This window comes from Rhynchophorus ferrugineus, unplaced genomic scaffold, assembly GCF_030347505.1.
Source record: "Rhynchophorus ferrugineus isolate W39M unplaced genomic scaffold, kcgeb_rfMv2 rfM5, whole genome shotgun sequence".
Lineage (NCBI taxonomy): Eukaryota > Metazoa > Arthropoda > Insecta > Coleoptera > Curculionidae > Rhynchophorus > Rhynchophorus ferrugineus.
In genome coordinates, this window is record NW_027472584.1 from 12832725 (window position 1) to 12857498 (window position 24774).

Genomic DNA, 24774 nt, shown 5'->3' on the forward strand with positions numbered 1-24774 from the left:
AAACATCTTATCAGTTTTTTATTTCGCAATACTCGAGACTAGATTACATTTTAGATTACAAAATGCCAACATTAAGTTAAGACCTGGTGTATTTGTCACATAAAGTAAGGTTAAAAGTAAGGTTTTTGTCAAATATTAAGGAATTAAATTGAAATATTAATTCAAGATATCATAGTAGACTGGCACATTCGCCAGAATTGAGAACCATAGTGGTGACATCTAGCGATGAATAGTCTATATTAGCTAGTTGAGGAATGTGTGACAGAAGAAATTCTTACAAATTCCTCCCTTTTCACAATATAATTGGAAAATATACCACATGTAGTAAAATTTTGCGCAGTCTGTGAATAAAGTGTATTCATACAGCGCAATGTCCAATATTGCGTTCTGTCGAACATGGCGAAAGTATCAGTCAGTTTACGTGTTGTGATAAGTGCTATCTTGTGACTTACTATGTTTGAAAATGGATAGTATCATAAATAAATATACAAAGAAAGTGTGATAATAGTGTATAAATGAAATATTTTATTATTTAATTTAAGAATTATTTGGCAACATGTCCACGGACAAAATAAAAGTCGCTGTAAGGCTCCGTCCTTTTAATCGAAGAGGTAAGGTAACATTAGTAAAATACTTGAATAAGATCAACTGCACATTCTTAAAAGGAATGAAATTAAAATTTGTCGGCATTGTCATTCAATTTTATAAAAGAACTAGAGGGAAATAAAATTAATTAATATATACGTACTGTTTTTTATTGACATTGCGACACCAGATGATATTTGCAAAAAAAATGTTTAGTAATGTATTTACCTAAATGCCGATTACTATATAGATAAAATATCTAGAGGTATAAATTTCACCTATTATTGTTTACTATATGATAATAAAATGTTCTCATTATAAATCTGAGCAGACCATCATAGGAAAATGTGAAAACAAAGGTCTTTATTTAATGCAAATATCTAACCTTAAATTGCATTCAATATTTGAAAACAATATGGTTTAAAATTTTACTTAAACAATTTTCATGTTCTATGCAACTTATTGAAATTTTAAATAGTATCCAAATCAACTGCTTTGGAATTATCTGTGTATAAATGTCATTTATATATTCCGGTTTTAATTTTAATATTTATAATTTATAACAAGCAATAATTACCAATTGTATTAAACAAATTGATATACTTTTATAGGCAGTTGATGTAAACAATTATTTTTACATTATTTTATTAATAATTATTGAGATTATCAAATGTATTGCCGTTTTTATTAACTTATATTTTTACATATACATGTTGAGGTACATTATTTTATTATATGACTTTGTTATTTTATAGAACTGTTCTTGTTTATTTAATATTTTAGAATTAGAATTGGGTACGCAATGTGTTGTGGAAATGGATAAACAGCAAACCATCCTTCATCAACCTGCAACTATAGATAAGGTTGAGAGGTAAGTAATAAAATGTGTAAACTAAGTGTTAAATAGATTAGATTCTGTCATCATTAGCGCCTGATAATTTTGGTCTTTAATTCCACTTGATGTTATTTAGCGCTGGCCTATTTTTTCTTTAATATATAATTTTTTAAATTCGAATTAACTTATTTTTTATATTATATATAATATATAATTTTATAAATTACTAATACATACTTAAAATGTGTTTTTACAGTAAGCAAAGTTTTTTAATGGATTTGCTTAACCAAATCGGATAAAAGTGAAAATATAGTGAAAAAAATCACATAACCGTGACGTTTCCGAATATATTATTACTATTTGAATCAACAGTCTTATATTTTAGTAGTATAATACTGTCTATGTTGCATACGTAATTTGTTGTTAAATTTTACTTATTACTACACTATTATAGATATCTTCCACTTTCACTTATGTATTAGTGTTTAAAGTATTTATGAAAATATATGTTTTGTTATGAACATATATAATATATATGAGTTACAACCAAACCAAAATGTCTGTTATCTTTATATTCCTCTAGCGCCTCCAGCATTGATATTTAATATATTTTTAGACGGTTGTGTAGATATTTTTGGGTTTTAGCTTCTTAAATTAATTCGACTTTTAAGATGATTGTTTAGCATGACATTTTTTACATATTTTTAAATTATTAGTTCTATAGTGGTAGCTTGTAAAATCCTTCCTAGCCAAAAAACAAGGAAATGTAATATTTGCAAATACAAATATCAGTATATTGAATTATTCACACATGTCCGGTTCTTGATTTATTTACATTGATTGGAATGGTAATATATACGGCCCTTCTAGAAACGTTGTTCATATTTAATTCAAATGTTTTATTATTAGGAACTCTTATTGATTGATTCTTTCATTTTAAATGTATATTACGTATATATATAAAAATATAGGGGTAATATTCTTAAATACATTCTTAAAGTTAGTTTATTTTTATAGGAAACAATCGAAGACCTTCGCATTTGATCATTGTTTTTGTTCAGTCGATCCTCTTCGCAGTGATTTTGCATCACAAGAGGTTGTTTTTGACTCCTTAGGTCGAGATATACTTGACAATGCTTTCCAGGGATACAATGCGTGTATCTTTGCATACGGTCAAACAGGTAAGATCATAAACATTTTATTTTGAAATATCTGTAAAGTTATAGATCTTAAAAGAAAGTTGTTTTATTGTATTTTTGGTATAGGAATTCTCAGAAATAGAATTGTGGGTTATAAATTATTTTGGTATTACTTTATCATTTAGGTTTATCTGATTATTTAACTGAGTGAATAATAGCTGAGGTGATAAAATTTTATAAAATAGTCAGATAAGCTATATATATATATATATATATATATATATATATATATATATATATATATATATATATATATATATATATATATATATTTTATCCTAGATAGAGACAAAATACTTTTGTTTTTTCTTCTTATCGTGATGGTCACCAATAGAAAAATAATGTTATATAGCTACTAAGATATAATCAGTTCCAGCCATATAACTATACAACTTCAATGAAAAAATAATTTATCATCTCTAAATCCTAAATTTGTCAGAGGAATTGCTATGCTACCAAATAACTATATTGTACGCCATGTAATGTTATTTGTAGTTTGTATAAATACTTATTTTCCTAACTTTTGGTAGCAATTTAATATGGAAGACGACAATTTTTTTATAACTTCTACTTTGCCATATATGATGGGTGTGACTCAGAAGTAATGAACACGCAACTAGTATAATTTCGATCGATATTTAGGGAAATAAAGAAAAGACAAATGTTTACACTGGTGATTCATCAATAAAAAGGGAAATTTCTGATATAATTAGATTCTTTTTTTTTGTGGAGGCCGTTCAAATAAAAATTGCAATTTCTAATTTTCTTAATAAATTATCGCCCGATACATACATTAGACATGCAGTACCACCACATATAAAAATGTGTACAAACGAGCATTTCTCTAAAAATCTACAATTTTTTCTTAAATAGACCCAATTATTCCCCAATATTATGAAGGCCTATTATGAACTAACAATACTTTTTTAGGATTTATAAAAATTCAATTACATATAGTTTACCCCCCAACTTTAACGTTAATTGTTTTAATTTTCATAAATAGGATCAGGTAAATCCTACACAATGATGGGATCTCAAGATAATAAAGGCATTATTCCAAGGTTATGTGACACACTATTTGGCCTAATAGCAGAAAAGCAAAATTCAGAATTATCTTATAAAGTTGAAGTGAGCTATATGGAAATCTACAATGAAAAGGTAAACTTTGTTTATTTTACCAAAGCTTCAATTCCATATTTTTGTTTTTTGATAGGTACATGATCTATTAGACCCCCAAACCAATAGGCAGTCGTTGAAAGTACGAGAACATAACGTTTTAGGCCCTTATGTCGATGGATTGTCACAACTAGCAGTTACTTCATTTATGGTGTGATAAATAATAAGTATTGCAAGAGTATTTTTATAAGTATAACTATTTTAGGACATTGATAATTTGATGGCAGAAGGAAACAAATCTAGGACAGTAGCAGCCACTAATATGAATAGCGAATCTTCAAGATCTCATGCTGTATTCACAGTCATCTTAACTCAAACTTTGACGGATACTAAGAGTGGTGTGACAGGCGAAAAGGTCAGTCGAATGTCACTGGTTGATTTAGCTGGATCAGAGAGAGCCGTCAAAACTGGTGCTGTTGGAGAACGTCTGAAAGAAGGCTCCAACATCAATAAGTCATTGACAACTCTGGGACTGGTTATATCTAAATTAGCTGACCAATCTTCCGGCAAACAAAAGGATAAATTTGTACCGTATCGAGATTCAGTTTTAACATGGTTGCTTAAAGATAATTTGGGTGGTAATAGTAAGACTGTTATGGTTGCGACATTGTCACCGGCAGCAGATAATTATGAAGAAACTTTATCCACGTTACGTTATGCCGATAGAGCCAAAAGGATTGTTAATCATGCTGTTGTTAATGAAGATCCAAATGCAAGAATTATTAGAGAACTTCGTGCCGAAGTCGAAGCTTTAAAGGAAATGTTAAAACATGCTACGGTAACTGATTTGTTACAGTATTTTAATAGAATGTATTTTTACATTCATATTTGTTTATAGGGTTCTCCAGTGGGTGACAATCAAAGGGTAAATATCCATGAGAAATTAAGTGAAAGTGAAAAATTGTATAAAGAAGTCTCACAAACTTGGGAAGAGAAACTCATTAAAACCGAAAGGATACAGAACGAGCGACAACAAGCTTTAGAAAAAATGGGCATAAGCATTCAAGATTCTGGCATTAAAGTTGAAAAGAATAAGTATTACCTTGTTAATTTAAACGCAGACCCATATTTAAATGAACTATTGGTGTATTATCTAAAAGATCGTACTGTTGTTGGTCAAAGAACTACTGGATGTGATTTTGAACCAGATATACAGTTGTCTGGACTTGGTATTCAACCAGAACACTGCATTATAACCATAGAGGAAAATGGTTTATTTCTTGAACCCCTTGCAAATGCCAGGTCTTGCGTTAATGGTTCACAAGTCACCCAAAAAACACAATTGAGACATGGCGACAGAATTGTTTGGGGAAACCACCATTATTTCCGTGTTAACTGTCCTAGATCAATTTGTAAGTATATTCTGTTATTTTCGTATTGTTTATTATTTCTTTTAATTTAACTTCTTTGCTTCTTTATTTATAATATCTTTTTCTAAAGTGTATATAACTTACTAAAATATCTCTAAAGTTATATAATTAAAGTGAAATAATCAAATACATTAGCAATATACATTTTGTTCAGTTTGCGGGTTTAATGGACAAATGTAAATAGCTCTATGACCTTTCAATTAATTACCCATTTATTTAAGCAGCGACTTCTGAACCTCAAACACCGGCTCAAAATATAGATTATAACTTTGCCAGAGACGAATTAATGTCCAATGAATTAAGTAACGATCCAATTCAAGCAGCCATAGCACGTTTAGAAAAGCAACATGAAGAAGATAAGCAAGGTATATGTTTTGTATACGTATATTATTTATTTGCTTAAAATGCAAATATATTTTGAATGATTCCAGTTGCTTTGGAAAAACAAAGGATGGAGTATGAGAGGCAATTTCAGCAACTTCGTAACATGGTGTCACCTTCAACTCCGTATCCTCCATATTCATATGATCCTTTAAGAATCGGCCTTGGTAAGACAACACCATGCACTCCCACTACACAAATGAGAGTTGAAAAATGGGCTCAAGAACGAGATGAAATGTTTCGACGAAGTATTGGTCAATTAAAGGAAGATATATTAAGAGCAAATTCTTTGGTTCAAGAAGCTAACATTTTGTCTGAAGAAATAGGAACACAAACAAAATTTAGTGTTACACTTCAAATACCTCCTGCCAATTTAAGTCCAAATCGAAGGGTATTATTATTTTTTACAATAAATAACTCTTGTTTTATTGATTTTTCTGTAGAAAGGAGCGTTTGTGAGTGAACCAGCAATTTTAGTCAAACGGGGTAATTCTAGTAAGGTTTGGTCTATGGAAAAATTAGAAAATAAAATTATTGATATGCGAGAATTGTTTGAGCAAATGACCCGAGATGATAATGTAAAAACCGTGCGACTTATAAATTAGCTCGTTTTAAAATGATTATTTTCTAGGATGGTGATGATGCCAATGTTGCTGACCCATTTTTTGAGTCTCAAGAAAATCATAATCTCATTGGTGTGGCAAATATATTTTTAGAAGTTCTTTTTCATGATGTCGCTTTAGATTACCATACTCCAATTATAAGTCAACAAGGAGAGGTTGCTGGAAGGTTACAGGTATAGTTATTCAAACATTTTGAATCGTGATGTTTTAATCAATACTATTTTAGGTGGAAATAAGCAAAATTGATGGAACTCTACCACAAGACCGAATATGTGAAGCATCATCTGACAATTCTTCTGATTGTAGTCAAGAAGAAGAAGCTACAAGTTCAACCGTTACTTGTAAAATTCATATCAAACAAGCCACTGGGTTGCCACTTTCTCTATCGCACTTTGTATTTTGTCAGTATACCTTTTGGAATCATGATTTGATAGTAGTTCCTGATAAAAATACGAGCGAAAATAACCAAAAACATTCTACAACTGCCAAGTTTGATGATTGCAGAACTTTTACAGTTACTTTATCAGAAGAATTTATTGAACATTGTGCTGGTTAGTTAACATAATTTGTGAAGTGTCTTTTATTATGCTAAATGATTCAAATTTTGTTTCTAGAAGGTGCATTGTCAATAGAAGTATGGGGAAATAGAAGTGCAGGATTTTCAAAATATAAACCTGGATGGGAAGTGGAACAGCAGCTGGCTACTGCTCGTTCTCTTCTTGATAGGTGGTCAGAATTGACTAGAAAAATAGAGGTTTGGGTTGATATACAAGAGCTAAATGATATGGGAGAATATGCTCCAGTTGAAGTATTAGTGAGGAATGATATGTTGACAGGCGGCATATACCAACTTAGACAGGGACAACAAAGACGTATAGAAGTTAGAGTTAAACCAGTTCAAAATTCTGGAACTTTACCGATTATCTGCCAACAAATCATTAAGATTGAAGTAGGAGGTGTCATAGTTCGTAACAAGTTACAAAAGGCTTTAGACTCTTATCAAGAAGAAGATTTAAGAATTCTGAGGGAGAAGTGGAATGACGCCTTACAGAAACGCAAACTTTATCTTCATTCTCAACTACAAAATGTGACCGAAAAAGATATTAAAACTGAGCAGGATCTTGAAAGAGAGAAAAGTTTGATGGAACAACTTGTTAATTTGACAGAGGAAACTAATGCAGTTTTTGTTCCTCAGCCTGGAACTGGCATACCTGGTGCTCCAGCTAAATGGATACCTCCACCTGGAATGGAATGTCATATACCAGTTTTATTTTTGGACCTCAATGGTAATTATTTTTAGAAATAATTTATAATACAGAATAATTTTATAGTACCAACATATTGTTTTTTAGCTGATGACTTTTCCACTCACACATCTGGGGAAGAAGTTACAGTAACAGGTCTTAATTCAATTCTTTCAAAAGAAGATGGAAGACAGTTTTATGAGCTAAAAATTCTTACACACCAGGAAAAGGATGTATGTGCAGTAGCATCATGGGATTCTTCAATTCATGATAGTCCACATTTGAATAAAGTGACTGAAGGTTAAATTTTTGAACCTATTTTTTGTTCTTTTTCTAATTATATATTTTTTTAAACTTTAGCTAATGAACGAGTTTACATGATCTTACGTGTAACTGTAAGATTATCTCATCCTGCTCCAATGGATTTGGTTCTTCGTAAACGATTAGCAATAAATGTATATAAAAAACAGAGCTTTGCCGAACGTTTAAAGAAAAAAATCGTCAGAAACGATGACATAACTACCTGTGGTGTTACATATTTGGTTGTATCTAATGTACCTAAAGCTAGCGAGGAATTGGAAGATAGAGAAAGTTTGGCTCAGCTAGCGGCTTCTGGTGATAACAACACGTCGTTATGCGATGGCGAAACATATATAGGTATGAATATACTTTAGTCGCATTTTTTTCTTATTATTTATTTTTTTATTAATTACATCTTACATTATATATGTTTATAATACAATCTTAATTTATAAATTAATTTATTACTAATGCTCTGTTGTACTTGCCTTATTACACAAGCAAGGCGAGTACAGGATTAATACTCATCATCATAATACTAATCAGTATGTATTTCCCAAATTAAAATAAAACTAATCAACTTATGCTAAAGTTAGGAATACACTGTATTGCTTCCACGTTGCTGTAATTTAGCGACCTTATTTCATGTTTTAAGGCGAAATCTTGGATCACTTCGTGTACCTATTTTCTTTCGAGGTCATGGTGCAACTCTTCGTTGGTTACATAGTGATAAGCACTGATAATTTATCGTAGAACTTTGTTTTCGGTACGTTGGATTACTAGTTGATTTGATCTCTTAGTGCAACCCAATATTTGCACCCCATAGGTCCAAATTGGCTTTATAATTGACCGATAAACCAATCTCTTTGATTTTAGGTCAAGTTGAGAGTATCTTCCGACTAACCAGTACAGTTGCTTGATTTTGAGTCTAATTTACTCTGATTTTCGTCTAACGTGATGTTTCGAGTTTAACCTACCATCCAGATAGATTCCGAGGTGTTTTGCTGATTATAATATAATTAATTAATAATAATATAATTAGGTTTTTGTCATTTCGCTGCAATGCAAAATTAACATGAACAGATTTGGAGCTATTAAGTTGTATTTTCCAGTCCCTAATCCATTTGTAGATTCTATTCACTGCTACTTGTACTTTTTCTACGGCCTTAGATAGACATACATCTTTTAACATGATAACTGTGTCGACGTCAAATGTTCCAAGTACTGTTTCTTTTGTTGTTGGGATATAAGCAGTATAATACAGGCATAGGAGTGGTCTCAAGATACTACCCTGTGAAACTCCAACCGAAATATGTTTAACTGTTGAGAATGCCCCTTCATGAGATACTCTAAATTTTCTTTCGAAAAGATATGATTTCAGCAGTAGACAGTAATTTCGCGGTAGCAATTTGCTTATTTTGTATATTAATCCCAAATGCATGTACCCGATCAAAAGCTTGTGAGGCGCCCAGGAATATTGCAAGGCAGTATTTCTTTTCTTCGAATGCCTTTTCAACAACCGCAGTTATTCTGCACTTGGTCGATAGTCGAGTGGTGATTTCGAAATCCAAACTGGAAATCTGGTATTTCTATAAATGGTATAATACGTTTTAACGGCAGTTTTTCAAATAATTTTGATATCGCAGGAAGCAGCGAAATAGGCCTATAAGATTCAACTTGTTCTGCTGGTTTGTCAGGTTTTTTAAGCACAATTATTCGAGCAACCTTCCGGAACATGGTTCAGTCTCAAACAGGCATTGAATATATATGTTAACATGATTATTGCTTTTCGTGGCAGCTCTTTTAATAGCTCAGATGAATTGTCATCAATTCCAGGAGCCTTTTTAGGATTGAGGTTGTCAGTTTCTGTGGCAACTTCCATTGGAGAAATCAGATTTACAGCTACATCGGCTTTATAAACAGTATCTACAATAAATTGTAGATTCTATATCATTCGGTTCGAATACATTAGCTAAATGTTTTGCAAGTAATTCATTTTGATAATTTTTAATAGGCGGTACTTTAATAATTGGTATTATAAATCTCCGAGTTGCTTTCCATAGCTAGTCATCTTTGTCTGCTTCCGGACTTAATTCACTTACATATTTTTCGAAGCAGCTCGGTTTATATTCTTTAATCTTTGGATTTGTCTGATTATTAACTCTGTTAAATATTGTTTTGTCCACAGCATTCCTGGTTCTGTGCCATACTCTGCTAGCTTTTCGTCTTTCTTTTATCAATTCCCTAATCTCGAATTTCTTCAATTATAATTTGGGTTTGCAGCCCAAGATCGTCTATAGTTTTGAGTCTTACGTTTAAACTAATTTGTTCCTGCATTATCAGTCTAAACGTGTATCAGTTAGTAACTTTGTTAGTAAGATTAGGCTTCTTTTTTCAGAATTTTCGCGCCTAGTGTTAACAATGTGAAAGTCCAGTAGGTCTGGCACTTTGTTATTGTCGGTGGGCCAGTAAGTGGGTTCACACCCTGAATGATAGTTACAATTAGTAATATTTATTGATGCGAGTAATTCGTTTTCTTTTAGAACTGTTCCGCCTAGAGCACGGGTGTACTTTCCAGTATGTATCATAACCCCGTATTTTAATGTAGTTTTTTTTAGAATATTGAGTCTCCAATATGAGAGCTATATCTATGTTATTTGTTCTCAGAAATAGTTCTAGTTCCCGGATTCGCTGATTTAGCCCATTTGCGTTCCATATTATAATTCTTAAGAACGAATTACTCATTTCTGTTTTTTTTAACATGTTTTGGGATTTTTAAAATTTCTCTACTCTGCTAAATGACTGAAATTGTGTTGCATTTCAATCTGAAATTCACTGTGCAATTTGCGTTTTGAGCTTTGTCGAGTTATCTTAATCGTTGTACAGCTGTAATTTTATTTGGCTGAAGTTCTTTTATTTTCCCGTGGTACACTACACACCCTTTATAACTGGCAGGGTGTCCTTTTTCATTGCATAATGCACATGTTGCTACGTTATTGCGCTGCTTTCTACATTGACTTGTGTGACGTTTACCAGCACACTTCACGCATCTAGGTTCCCTACTGCAGAAATTTTTAGTATGTCCAAGCTGTTGGTGGTTTGTGCATTGGGGAATACTACCATTTTTCTTCAGGGGTTCTACTTTTATTTTACAATCTATTAGGTATTTTACATCATAAATCGTTTTTTTATTCTCATTTTGTTCCAAATCGGCGTAAAACAACGGGAAGGCCTTAACAAGTTTTTCGTCTTTGCGTTTAACGATTTTCTGACTATAGGCGCAGCAGTTGTGATTTTATGTCTGTGAGCTTCCTAGTTCACATTTAATATCATCCTGACTTGTTGACGGTAGTCCCCTAAAAACTACTCTGTACCACTTATCAACTTTTAATTGATATATATGGAATTCGAGTTTATTGAATTGATTATCCGTCGTCTCTTTATTATGTTTCATTTGGATCAGATGCTTCTTTATACTTCTATAATCGATTTTGTTTGTAAAAGTAACGTTGACGTCATTATTTGACAGAGCTCTGAACTATACTCGGTTAGTGGCTACTCCTTTTATCTGTGTTCTATCTTCTCTTTTTTATGTTCTTTACGGCATTTGCTTGATATTTTCTTACCAGCGGGGAAGATGGCATCTCGGATTACTTCCTCTTTCTAATCTTCACTTCTGTCCATATAGTTCGGTTCCGACCTTCATAGAGTCAAGACGTGTTTTTTCATTCCCGAAAACGAGTCTCCGTAAATATCAAATAAAAATACATTTATATATTTTTTACGGTCAACTTCGGTTAACGGTTTCAAAGAACTCCCAGTTACGGGATACGGTGAAACGGCCAACCCGAAGTGAAGGAAATACGGTCTCTCAAACAAAAGACGTTCTACGTTTTCCAAAAAGGGGAAAAAGTGAAAGTTAGTGAAAAAAAACATTTAATTATAACAGTACAACATGATGGACAACAACATGGATTTGAATATATTATTGAAAGAAAACAAAGAATTAAGAACGAATAATGAGCGCCTGAACCAACAACTGTTGCAATTATCTAAGGATATGGCTGCTATCCGTTTCCAACTGCAAGGTTACACGCAAGATACACCAAAAAGGCATACTAATTATGCAGAAGATTACTACACTGATGAAGATGAACTAGCATTAGAGGTAGGGGAACAGTCTGACTGGACTGAAGTAACAAACAAGAAGGATAAAAAGAGGAAGAAGTCTGAGATGACGCCTTCGTCAATCGCAAAAAGTGTTATAAATATTGAAAAAAAGAAGCAAGAAGACAAAATCCCTTTGTCCCCTCCGATCAAGGTAAGCAATGTTGGCAATTTTAATTTATTTAGATCACAAATAAAGGGAGTAGCCACCAAGTGCAGTTTAAAGCTTTGTCTAACGATGATATTAACGTAACCCTTAGCAATGAAACGGAAATGTAAAAAAGAAAAACAATTCATTCAATAAACTCTAATATCACACTTATCAGTTAAAAAGTGATAAGTGGTATAGAGTAGTCATTAGAGGATTACCGTACACAACAAATCAGGACGATATTAAATCGGAATTACGGGCTTGCGGGCACGAAGTAGTGACCGTCACTCCTATAGCGAAAAAGACAACTAATGTAAATGGCGAAAAACAAATTAAAACTTTTCCGTTGTTCTGCGTAGACATAACACAAAACGAAAATAATAAAAATATATACGACATTAATTATTTACTAGACTGTAGGATAAAAGTGGAACCTTCGAAGAAAAATAATAATATACCACAATGCACAAACTGTCAAAATCTTGGACACACTAAAAATTTTTGCAGTAGGGAACCAAGATGTGTGAAATGTGTCGGTAAACATCACCCAACTCAGTGCAGAAAACAACGCAATAGTGTAGCGACATGCGTGTTGTGCAATGAAAAAGGTCACCCTGACAATTATAAAGTATGTGCAGTATATATAAAAAAAAAGAACTCCAGCCAGAGGAAATTACAGCAGCACAACGCTTAAGACAAATTGACAAAGCCAAAAATTCTGAAACAACATCTACCGTTGAAAATAAAAAAAACCATGAAACCGTAAGACCATCGGTCAAAAATATAAACGCCAAAATATCAAATGATAAACAAATTGATACGAAACCGCAGAAAGCTGCGGCCAACGAGCCAACTATCGTCGACATGATAAAATTGCTCAAAGAATTCCAGACTGAAATGAGACAGAAATTCAGTCAGTTAGCAGACAGGGAAAAAATTGGAGAAATCCGGATTGGGGAAAACTACCTAAAACAAGCTAAAGAGAAACCAAAATGAGTAATTCGTTTTTAAGAATTATAAGTTGGAACGCAAACGGACTAAATCAAAGAGTCCGGGAACTAGAATTATTCTTAAAAACAAATAACATAGATATAGCTCCCATATCGGAAACACATTTTTCTAAAAAAAACTACATTAAAATATGGAGTTATGATGTTTACTGGACACTACACCTCAGTGAACGGGCTCGAGGCGGAACGGTTTTAATAATTAAACAAAATATACAACATTTCGAACAAGAAGAGATTAAAAATGAAGAAATACAAGCTACGATAATTAGTATCGAAAGAAACGGGGCTGAAATAAATATTGGCGCTATATATTGTCCACCAAAACATAAAATGACACAACAACAATATAAAGATATGTTTTCAAAATTCCGCCGACGATTTATTATTGGTGGAGACTTTAATGTTAAACATACAGCTTGGGGTTCACGAATAATAACACCTGGAAAAGGAAACGAATTACCCAAAGCCATTAACCTTACAAATTGTAATTATCATTCAGGGCGCGAACCCACTTACTGGCCCACAGACAGTAATAAAGTCCCAGACCTGCTGGATTTCTACATTACAAAAGACATCTCATTAAATCAAATTAGTACAGAAAGCTTGTGCGATCTAACATCTGATTACACTCCAGTATTGTTAACACTGGGCGCGATAATCCTAAGAAAAGCAAAAAAGCCTAATCTTACCAACAAATATACTGACTGAAACAAATTCAGATTAATACTGCAGGAACAAATCAGTTTAAAAGTAAGACTTAAAACTATAGATGATCTTGAGCAACAAACCAAACATATAACTGAACAAATTCGGTCAGCTGCAAAAGATGCTACCCCAATAGCAAGAGAGAAATCAGAATATGAAGTACTTTACACCTTCGAAATTAGAGAAATGATAAAAGAAAGGTGAAAAGCTAGAAGAGTATGGCACAGAACCAGAAATGCTGCTGACAAAACTACGTTTCATAGAATTAGTAATCAGACGAATCAAAAGATCAAAGAATATAAACAGAATTGCTTTCAAAAGTATTTAAGTGAATTAAGCCCACAAGCAGACAAAGATTATTCGCTATAGAAAGCAACTCGAAGATTTAAAAGACCAATTATTCGAGTATCGCCAATTAAAAATGATCGAAATGAGTGGGTTCGACGCGACAATGAAAAAGCTGAATTGTTCGCACAATACTTAGCTAACATTTTTCGACTTAATGATATAGAATCTACCATGGATACATCTCCTGTTTATCAACCCGATGTAGATCTAAATCTAATTTCTCCACTGGAAGTTGCCACTGAAATTGATACCCTCAATCCTAAAAAGGCACCTGCCACAAAAAGCAATCATCATGTTGACATATATATTTAATGCTTGTTTAAGGCTGAAGCATGTCCCGGAATGCTTGAAAGTTGCACAAATAATTATGCTCAAAAAACCTGACAAACCTGCAGAACAAGTCGAATCTTACAGGCCTATTTCGCTACTACCTGCAATATCAAAGCTATTTGAGAAACTGATATTTAAACGTGTTAAACATTTGGTAACAATACCAGCTTTCCAGTTTGGTTTTCAAAATCACCATTCAACAATCGATCAAGTACACAGAGTAACTGCGGCTATTGAAAGAGCGTTTGAAGAAAAGAAATACTGCCCTGCAATATTCCTGGATGTCTCACAAGCTTTTGATCGGGTTTGGCATTTGGAATTAATCTGTAAGATGAGCAAATTGTTACCGCGTAACTATTGTCAATTGCTGGAATCATATTTATTCGGAAGAAAATGTAGAGTATCGCACGAAATGGCGTTCTCGACATTTAAAAATATCTCGGCTGGAGTTCCATAAGGTAGCGTCTTAGGACCTCTCCTGTATCTGCTCTACACTGCTGACATTCCAACAACAAAAGAAACACTTCTTGGAACCTTTGCTGACGACACAGTTATTATGGCAAAAGATATATCTCTGCCTAGGGCAATAGAAAAAGTGCAAGTGGCAGTCAACAAAATCTACAAATGGACGGAAGATTGGAAAATTCAACTTAATAGCTCCAAATCTGTCCACGTTAATTTTGCATTAAGGCGAAATAATAAAAACTTAATTATATCACTCAATGGATGCCCAATTCATCAAGCAGAATCAGCAAAATACCTTGGAATGCATCTTGACGGTAGATTAAATTGGAAGCATCACGTTAGACAAAAAGCAAAACACATTAGAACCAAAATAAAACAACTATACTGGTTGGTCGGAAGATACTCTCAACTTGATCTAAAATCAAAGAGGTTGATCAATAATACAATTATAAAGCCAATTTGGACCTATGGGGTGGAAATATGGGGTTGCACTAAAAATTCAAATCAGTTAGTGATACAACGCTGTCAAAACAAGGTTCTTCGATTGATTACCAATGCCTATCGCAACCTATGTAACCAATGAAGAACTGCACGATGACCTGGAAATCAAATGGATTTGCGAAGTTATGCAGGATTTCGCCTTGAAACACGAAAGAAGATTACTAAATCATACTAACGTGGAAGCAATACAACTGCTGGACAGCGCGCAGGATGTCAGGAGATTGAAACGAACAAAACCATACGAACTTGTGTGAACATTTAGTGTGTACGATTAGTGTAAACTATAGCTATAAGTTAATAATTAATAGATAATTATAATTTTATAATTGAGGAATACATACTGATGTATTTTCTCGCACTCGTCTTGCTTGTTAATTAATCCAAGTACATAGGAAAAGTAGTAATAAATTAATTGTAAATTAAGATTGTACTAAGCGTATCTAATAAAGATGTTATAAAAAAAACTTCTGTCCATTCGGATTGTTTGCCTACCTCTCGTTCTAGTTCATCTTCGTCGGTGAAATACTTTTGTCTTAATTTTGTTGGTGTCTCCTCGATGTTTTGTGACAGTCCTTGCATCTGCAACAGTTTTTGGTTTAATTACTGATTAGTTGCTTTTAACAAATTATTTTCATTCATAAGTGCAGTTGGATCCATTTTGTTTGATAATTGTATATATTTTTAAAAGAGTTTCGCTGTCGTAGTTTTATAGGCAGAAGCAGAATTTATGTCGTAGGGCGGAACGTTCTTTATTTCGCGGCACGTTTTCGGTTCACTTTAGGTTGACCGTGTTGCCGTAATGCGTACCTGTGAACTTTTTGAGACCGTCAACTAAAATTCGACGGTAATAAAATACAGATGTATTTTTTGTTATATTTCTAGAGAATTATTTTCGAGAAGGGAAAAACACATCTTGACTCTACGAAAGTTGAGACCGAACTTCTTATTATTTATGCATAATTGGAAAATCTACATAATGCTTAATCACATTCAACATTCTTATTTTCAAAATACTGTTTTGAATATCCTTTACTTATTAGTATTTTTTAATTAAATAATTTATTTACAGAAAAATACACTAGAGGCGTGAGTGCAGTTGAAAGTATTTTGACTTTAGACAGACTTCGTCAGAGCGTTGCTGTGAAAGAATTGCTGCAAGCTAAAGGGCAACCTCTCATGAGAAAAACTGTCAGTGTTCCAAATTTCTCACAGGTAATTTGCATGACAGTATCTATATTTGCTCACTTGTCTAATGGTTTTGTTTTCTTTTTCTTACTATTTCTTATTAACTTTTCTGCATCAGACTTTGGAAAATAAGGGGGTATGCATTTACATTTATCTAATATATGGAGTGTATATCTACCATATGCTATTTTACAGCTGATGAGACTAGAAACTCTGAGCACCGAATCTCTGCGCATGTCTAGATCAGAGAGTGTCTCTGAGTTAAGTAGTGAACTACATGGACTAACTCCACTGAGAACTCGTTCCAGTAGTGGAAAGGAGACAGATAGCACACCTCCAAAATCATATACTGGCCTAGGTATGTATTTAAATGTGTTATTGGATATAAGATATTCGGGAATTGTCTTCATTATGAAAATTAATACAAAACTAATTTCTATTATAGGTTTAGTTATTTCTATTATTTAGATATGGAAAATTTAGGTACTTTTAGGAGTAGATTTTTGTTTTCCATATGTGATTTTTAAGAATTTTAACTAGGGAAAGGGTTGAATAGGCTTTAGTAATCGTATCATTGTGTGTTGTATTAAGTATAATATAGTACAATGTGGTCTTCAGCATATATATGTGAAGGTCATGTTCGGTCAGAGTATTTAATACCAACACAAACATTTCTAAATTGAACTCTTAGATAATTACTCAAATAATCAACAATAACAATGGATTTATTTTTTTTTGCAACAACAAGGCTCCATTCTATCAGGTAAAATGGAGGCTTGCCTATTAAGTTTGCTAACCATAGCTGGATAAATTGATCGTTAAATAATTTCTATCAAGAGAAAGATGCTTGAAACAATTGACAGGTTTTGAGCATTTGCTGCATTTCACGCCACTCAAAAACTGTTGTAGTCTGTAGACAAGACGTAGATGAAAAATATAAACCAAGCATGTTTTGTTTGGCAGTTTTTAGTTTAATCAAAGCCCTTATATATTGTAAAAAGTGTATAGAATCTATTTTCAAGCACTTGTACAATATATACAGCACAAGGATGCATGAAATAAAACAGTAACATACATGAAAGGGTGAACAGTTCTTAATCATTCTCTAAAAATTAAAGCCTGAAATTGTTGACCTGGACATATTTAAATTGATAATAAGTCACCCATGTAGATAGGCATATACATACAACTCTATATATAAGGCTTTTGGTTTATTTAATGAGTCATTTCATAAACTAAGTAAAAGAAAAGCTGCTGTGCTTCATGAAGGTGTCCCTTACTTAATTATGTATGAGGTTTTTTATTTCTCTTTTATCTTCATTCATATGATTGTAATGAAGTCACAGAGACATGTTTGCTGCTGTAAATAATAGTATGAACCTATATGAAGTTTAATTAAGTCAAAATTAACCAAAAATCGCGAGCATTGTGAGCATGCGTAGTAAATATTGGGTGAACAAGAAATTTTTGATATATTACATTATATTATTAATGAATAAAACAAGGTTCTTATTGTTGGAATTTTTAAAATTTTTATAGCTTGTTAACTTTAATTTATTACTAGAGTGCTTCTTCAATCCTAGTTCTATTAATCTAATCTATTTAGTTGTAATTAGTTATATGATATTAATGATAATATGATATTAAAGTAAATAATTTTAAAAATTTTGCCAAACTATTATAATTTATAAAATGTGTGCAATTTACAGATGACTATATTTTCATTTCATTAAATAGAACAGAACTTTTTTGTTCATCTAATATATACATTAGTCTGATATTGTTGAACGGAATTATTGTATTTACCATATGAATAATGAAGGTAGTAGTTCTTGATGGATAAAATAGAAAACCTTCCTTGTACAAGGTAATGTGTAAATAACCAGAATATTAAAAATTTAATATGTCTTCCATCAATACAGCAAAAGCTTAATTGGTAAAACTATATGAGAATAAATATGTGCTCTTAAACTAAATATTTAACAGTGCCGACAATATATTTTTTCTCTGACACTATCTTTAATTAATATTCCTTTTCAATATGTGTCAATACATTAAAACCTACGTAAAGATTATAGTATAAAATATATGAATAGAACGTATATAATAAAGATAGTATCCAAATAATCCTGTAGATTATTTGTTGTTATATTTTAGTATGTCCCCATATTGACTGAAAATAGCTGAAATTAAATTTCACACTTACGATTTCTCTTGAACTTTACTGTTCATATCATTTTGTCGGCCATTTTACAAATAACCCAATTCATTAAAATCTTGAGTATTTACAGAGTAATTTCTAGTAAAACAACATTTATTGTTCTGCTTTTCAATTGAAATTTTGTTGTATTAGATGAAGATATCAAAGTTTAGTCATATACATCAATGACTATATTCATTCGAATGTGATGTATCAGAGAGATCTTAAGGCTATTTTAAATATTAATTTTATTGATTAGTACATTCAAGTACACAATAATGCTATTTTAATTGCATATGGATCATAATGAAATAAAGTTTTTCTAAAAGAAGTTTACTTAAAAGAACTAAAAAAGTATGTATTTGATACATATCCTCCTATGGGCAATATTTTTTCTTTTTTATAATTGCGTCTATTGTATTGAGTGGGTAAATATCAACGGTGATAGATTTACTCAATCAATCATGAACAATAATTATTAAATATTTTACTTTTGTATCGCTATCGTATATTGTGTGTATTGTCGTTTCGAGTTGTACCAATTGGCAAATGCATGATTGTTTATTGTTAGTATGGAATTTGTCTCTTTGACTTTAAAATGATCGATGTATCATTTTAAAAGTGTAAAAATCATCGTAGCTAGGACCGTGGAACGTAATGAAGTTATATATAAAAAACATCTAATGTTTTTAATATTTCAGCCCGTCCCACATTCCTAAATTTGAACATAAATTTGAATTCCCTAAGATTACAACAGCCTACAAGCAGTACCAAAAGTACGTCTGTAATATAAACACGTTGTTTTTAACATTTCTTTTACAGTATTTTTTGGTTTGATCGTTATTTTGTTGATAGTAAATTTTCATGCATTAACTCATTTTTTTAATTCTATGTGTCGTGAATCATTTAGCAGCATTTTTTTTTAAATGATGGGGTAGTATTTTCAGTATTCAGTGGTGGAGAAAAGTATGGAAATATTTTTTGATATTATTCCATTGATGTCACTTTTGTACTTACGAATTTGTCAGTGTTGTTCAACATAAAGAATATTGTGAATAAATTTTAATATTTTTTTGTGATGTCAAGACTATCCTAACAATTACTTGTTCATAATTATAAGTTTCTGATTGAATTCCACATCGGGAAAGCTATCGATTTAATTCACTCAAGAATTCGGTTCATAATTGTTAAAAATGCTTTTCAGCCAACCATGTACCATCGAGTCGAGTAAGTCATAATTGAAAGGGACTATGCCTTATGAATACGTCTGCTGTACAGTCTATTTACGCATTTCCATGTTACAAAATTTCTTTGTCGTATTTATACCTGTATAATACCGCTTTTATTTCAAAACTAATATCAAGCATATCAAGTGAAATCGATAGCGTGTTTGCATAATGCTTTCGTTTGATTTAAGTTGAGTAAGTCTATATCTTTTTAGTTGACCAAGGTGTTCTTAACCATTAATGAACTATAAAACGTTTGAATATATTCAACGTAAATTTCAAACACTGTTGTTTTTTTGCAACATATTTTAAAATTAATCAAGACGTGCAAAACTTCCATGAAGTTGTTAGTTTGTAATCTCTAGACTGAGGAAAACATACGTTGTGGTATTCTAATGACATAATTGATATAGCATACGATATAGTGTATATTGTAAATCCTTTAATGTTAATTCACAGCCCTAGTAACAGAAGGGATATTTTAATTTTTATTGCGATTTATTTTATACATTTTGTCAAATCTTTTTATATTATCTCACAACAAAACCATATACATCGAAAATTAATATTATTTATTATATATTATGAAAATAAAAATACATCAAATATTTACATAGCCTTCTTCTACACCTTTAATATATCAACAGTGTAAATCCCATCATTTATACAGACTTTGTATACTTATTTTGGTATTTTCGTTTGTAGTTTATCTCGAATTTGGTATTTTTTCTTTTGGTCTCTGTTAACACTAGTTGCATAGCTTAATCTTTATTCCTGTTTTAGTGTTTTCAAATTTGTCGTCTCCTGCCAATTCTAAATTGGGTTTAAGAATGACGACATTGCACGAGGAACCTGTTAAAACACTACCGAGGAAACATTCTTTGGACTATCTGACAGATGAGCCCATTGAAGAACAGTCTGAAGATGGTTTAGATGAGAAAGTTTGCAATCAGGTATATATGTTACTAATTCTAATAATTATTGTTGCTTATGTAAGTAATTTTAGTTTAATACAAGAGCTAATAAAAACACAAAAAGAGCGTTTTTACCAACATCTCGTACATTAGATTCATTAACTGAATTGGCACCGAAAACTGGAACTCCTTCGGCTAGTTCAAGTGGATATGGTTCCCAAGCTGTTTCTATTACAAATTTATCTAGTGATGATTCAATGTCATTAAAAAGTATTAGTGTTGATGAAACCCCTGACCTTGAGTACAAAACAGTTAGTGTTGAATTAAAACCTGTTGTTGACTGTGTAAGTTGTTTTTCGGATATATTAACGTTAATCACAGTGTTATTATTTTCTTAATTAGAGACTACAATTACCTGAGGAAGATAATGATGTATATACAGAAATGTCTAATGAAATGATTCAGAGTGGCAATGGTGATTCTAATTTGCCTTCAGAAGGCCCAGAATGTAATTCACCTTCGGATAATATTGTTAGCCCGTCACCAAATAAGATGATAGTTCGAAGGAAAAAGATTTCTGCTAAAAATTCAAGTGCTAGGGCTTCTTTCCCTCAAATTTATCATACAAATCATTCAGTTGACAAGCTGATGAGTTTGAGTTTAACTAGTGATATAGATTTCTTGAATAATCCAACACTAGAAGGTATGAGTAACAGTGGGAGTACACATATTTATTTTGATCATTTATTTATGTTTTTTAGAATCCCGAGTAAGTTCTTGTGGGTCTCGGATTGACTTGAACAAAATTTCTGACATTCCCGTCCCTGAGTGGGTTGCGATTGGCGAAAGTGTTCTTATTAGACCTTATAATTCGTCCGGTGTTATTGCATATATTGGAGAAACCGAATTTGCTGCAGGAACATGGATTGGTGTTGAGTTAGATGCCCCTAAAGGTATAATATTGGGTATTTAAGTTAAAGTTTGTCTTTTATATAACCTAGTATGTTTTTAAAAATACAGACAGTTTTTCTTTAGCAAAAATTTTTGGTGAGATCGCAAAATTAAAATTTCTTTAAAAAATTAAAATTTAAAAAACCCTAGCTTGTAGGACCATCATTAATATAAGAGAGTTTTGAACCCGATTGATTTGTTTTCATTAGGAAAAAACGATGGAAGTGTCAGTGGCGTTAAATACTTTACATGCAAACCAAAACATGGCATGTTTGTACGTGCTGATAAATTGATTTTGGACCGTAGAGGAAGAGCGATGCGACAAGATAAATTAGCAACTAGTAAATGTGTATTAAATAAAGGTAATTCATAATATATTTGAACATAAATATAATCATGATCATTATTTTATACTAACTTTTTTTTGTTCTGTGAACTGTTTTATTAATAAGACTAGGACTATTAATTGTTTAACATATATTTGTATATTATTTTAGATACCTTGCCAAGATCCAAATCGAGGGGAAGTGGTTTGAATAATGTTGGTACGCGAATTAATTCAAAAACAAAATAAAAATATTAATATCATACTGGCGTATATAATTCATTGCAATTCCACGACATGTGCCGTCCATGACGTGGCATATAACCGCCATTGCCATTTCGTAGTTCCATTGCACTTTTGCTGTTTAATTGCACTAAACAGTTTATGCACCAAATTCTTCTAAATGTAATATAAAAAATCATTTATCCAGAGTGTGGAGAAGTGAATCAGCTGCACGGTTTAGAACAGTATTTTAGTGGTGTGAATATTTTCATCTGATTATATTTCCCCGTAAAGGCGCTTTGAAATAATCCATGTTGTATGTTGGCCACATATCTACCTCTGCTTTTCGTAAAAAATAGTTCGTAAAAAAGATGCATTTAGTAAATGTTCAAAATTAGAAACTTACAAGTACCATTACAAAGTACTTGGCACTATTCTCTTAGAAAACCCAAAATGTTTTTAGCAAAAGTCATATTCAAATTTATTAATATAAGTTATTGCATTTCAGAGAGAATTTTAAAATACTGTGTTGTGTCTGTATCTCTTTGTTTTATACGATTTTTGTTGCTTATTTTAAGCGTTTATTATTCTGTGATATTTAAGTTAAACAACTTCATAAAAACACCAAGCTAAACGCGTGTGGTATCAAATTCATTCATTAAATAAAACAAGGTTCTTATATATATATATATATATATATATATATATATATATATATATATATATATATATATATATAAAACCTTTGTAGTCAACAGAGAAAGTATTTTAAAATATAACTGTGTGTCTTTAGAATAGAATATATTCAGTAGATTCTATATTTTTACTGACAATTTTTATCTGTACAAGATGATAAAAATATTTTTGCGTATGAAAATTCTTTTAGAAAATTGTATTTATTCTTTAGTGATTATTGTTTTTTTATTAATGCACAAATAAAGCCAACACTTGCCCGAGTTTAGCATTAAAAATGGTAGAATATATTGGATTACTACAACTGAAGAATTTTCTAAACGCTTTTGGTTTTATCAGCCTGTATAAATATCAAATTTAATTCAGCCAATGTCAAATGATACTTTTCACTGTTGCGCCCAATTGTATCACCAAACAAATGTAATTATGGCTGATTTAAATTGAGCAGTAATTTGTCACCATAATAAGAAAAAATAACATTCCATGTGAAATTATATACAAGACGCAATATTTTCTAGTCCTTTATAAGTTAATATTGTTGCTCACACAAGGTTTAGTCGTCCAGATTGATTAGTCCTTTTTGACTCAGATCATGTAGAATAATAACTAGACCTTTTTACCTGTCCATTCTAAAATAAATATTCTGTCCAGTTCAATAACATTAGAATTATATCTATTTAATATCAATTGCATTTGTTGAATGTGTATTTATAGTTATTTCTAGATCCAAACATACTATTTGTACACAAAACAAAAAAAAAGTATTTTTTGGTATTAACAATATGTAATATAGAATTCCTAATTAGATTAAAAAATATTTAAAAATATGACCTTGGACGCAGTATAAGATAAAGTTTGACTATTGTATTAAAATAAATAAAAGATAATAAACAAAAATGTGTCACCTAAACACTTATATTTTGACGGTCGAAGCTGATCGTCCTGTATTTGATAAAAGCAATGTTTTAACGAAAAAGAAAATCACTAGATGAGTTTTACAATAGCAATAACTTATTAGTCGTATATAATTTTATTTACAAACAATAACTTTAGTCTATTAGTTAGCAGCTTTCGTTTTTGTGTACTTAACTAGTTTGCTTCCCACATATTACTTAAAAAAATATGAATTTCACAAACTATATCTAAATATTTAATTTTTATTTGTTCAATTGGGAGAAATAAGAAAGGATACATTGTCCTCAATCTGTATATTTATAAATGTATATAATGATCATAATAAAAACACTTTAATATATGTCTTTATGAACAAAACGCTTACTGTTTAATACATTATGTGGGTTTCTGTTGTATTTTTTAACTGTATTTAGCGGCAATTGTAATTTTCATAGATATAAATATTTTATATATCATGTATATTTTTGTTGTTTACCTTAATAAATTATTTTAACTTTTCTAGTTTTTAGAGATAAATAATTATTTGTAGCTGTGGTCCTACCAAGCAAAATACATAATATAAATATGAAAATGTTTTTTTGTTAACCACCTGTTTTTTTTTTTTGGTGTTTACTATTTCTATATTTTACAGGCATGGTTGTAAACATATACAAAAGAGTATTCAATCCGACAAAGAAAAGGCATCCGAGTCAGTAACCAAGCTCGGTATGACCGAATGTTTTTCGAGATGAATAGTGCTGAGGGCCGTGGTCC

At 31.4% G+C, this 24774-nt stretch overlaps 1 protein-coding gene across 7 annotated transcripts; it reads left to right on the top strand.

The window, feature by feature from the left end:
• The first annotated feature begins 174 nt into the window (after positions 1-174).
• On the top strand, positions 175-24592 carry Khc-73 (Kinesin heavy chain 73). Of its 7 annotated transcripts, none has more exons than XM_076404928.1 (25): positions 175-611; positions 1369-1456; positions 2438-2601; positions 3623-3777; positions 3833-3946; positions 4001-4573; positions 4634-5147; positions 5387-5530; positions 5597-5937; positions 5990-6124; positions 6178-6342; positions 6396-6720; positions 6784-7455; positions 7522-7713; positions 7774-8070; positions 16460-16602; positions 16694-16711; positions 16771-16933; positions 19477-19551; positions 20785-20954; positions 21008-21259; positions 21318-21618; positions 21677-21868; positions 22076-22228; positions 22364-24592. In XM_076404928.1, the coding sequence occupies exons 1-25, from the start codon at positions 557-559 to the stop codon at positions 22438-22440; spliced, it is 5478 nt and encodes a 1825-aa protein (XP_076261043.1). In that variant the 5' UTR covers positions 175-556; the 3' UTR covers positions 22441-24592. The 7 variants fall into 7 exon arrangements, with proteins under 7 accessions (XP_076261043.1, XP_076261047.1, XP_076261045.1 ...); XM_076404929.1 differs by having other exon boundaries at positions 177-611; positions 5390-5530; XM_076404932.1 differs by lacking the exon at positions 19477-19551.
• Positions 24593-24774: the final 182 nt, after the last annotated feature.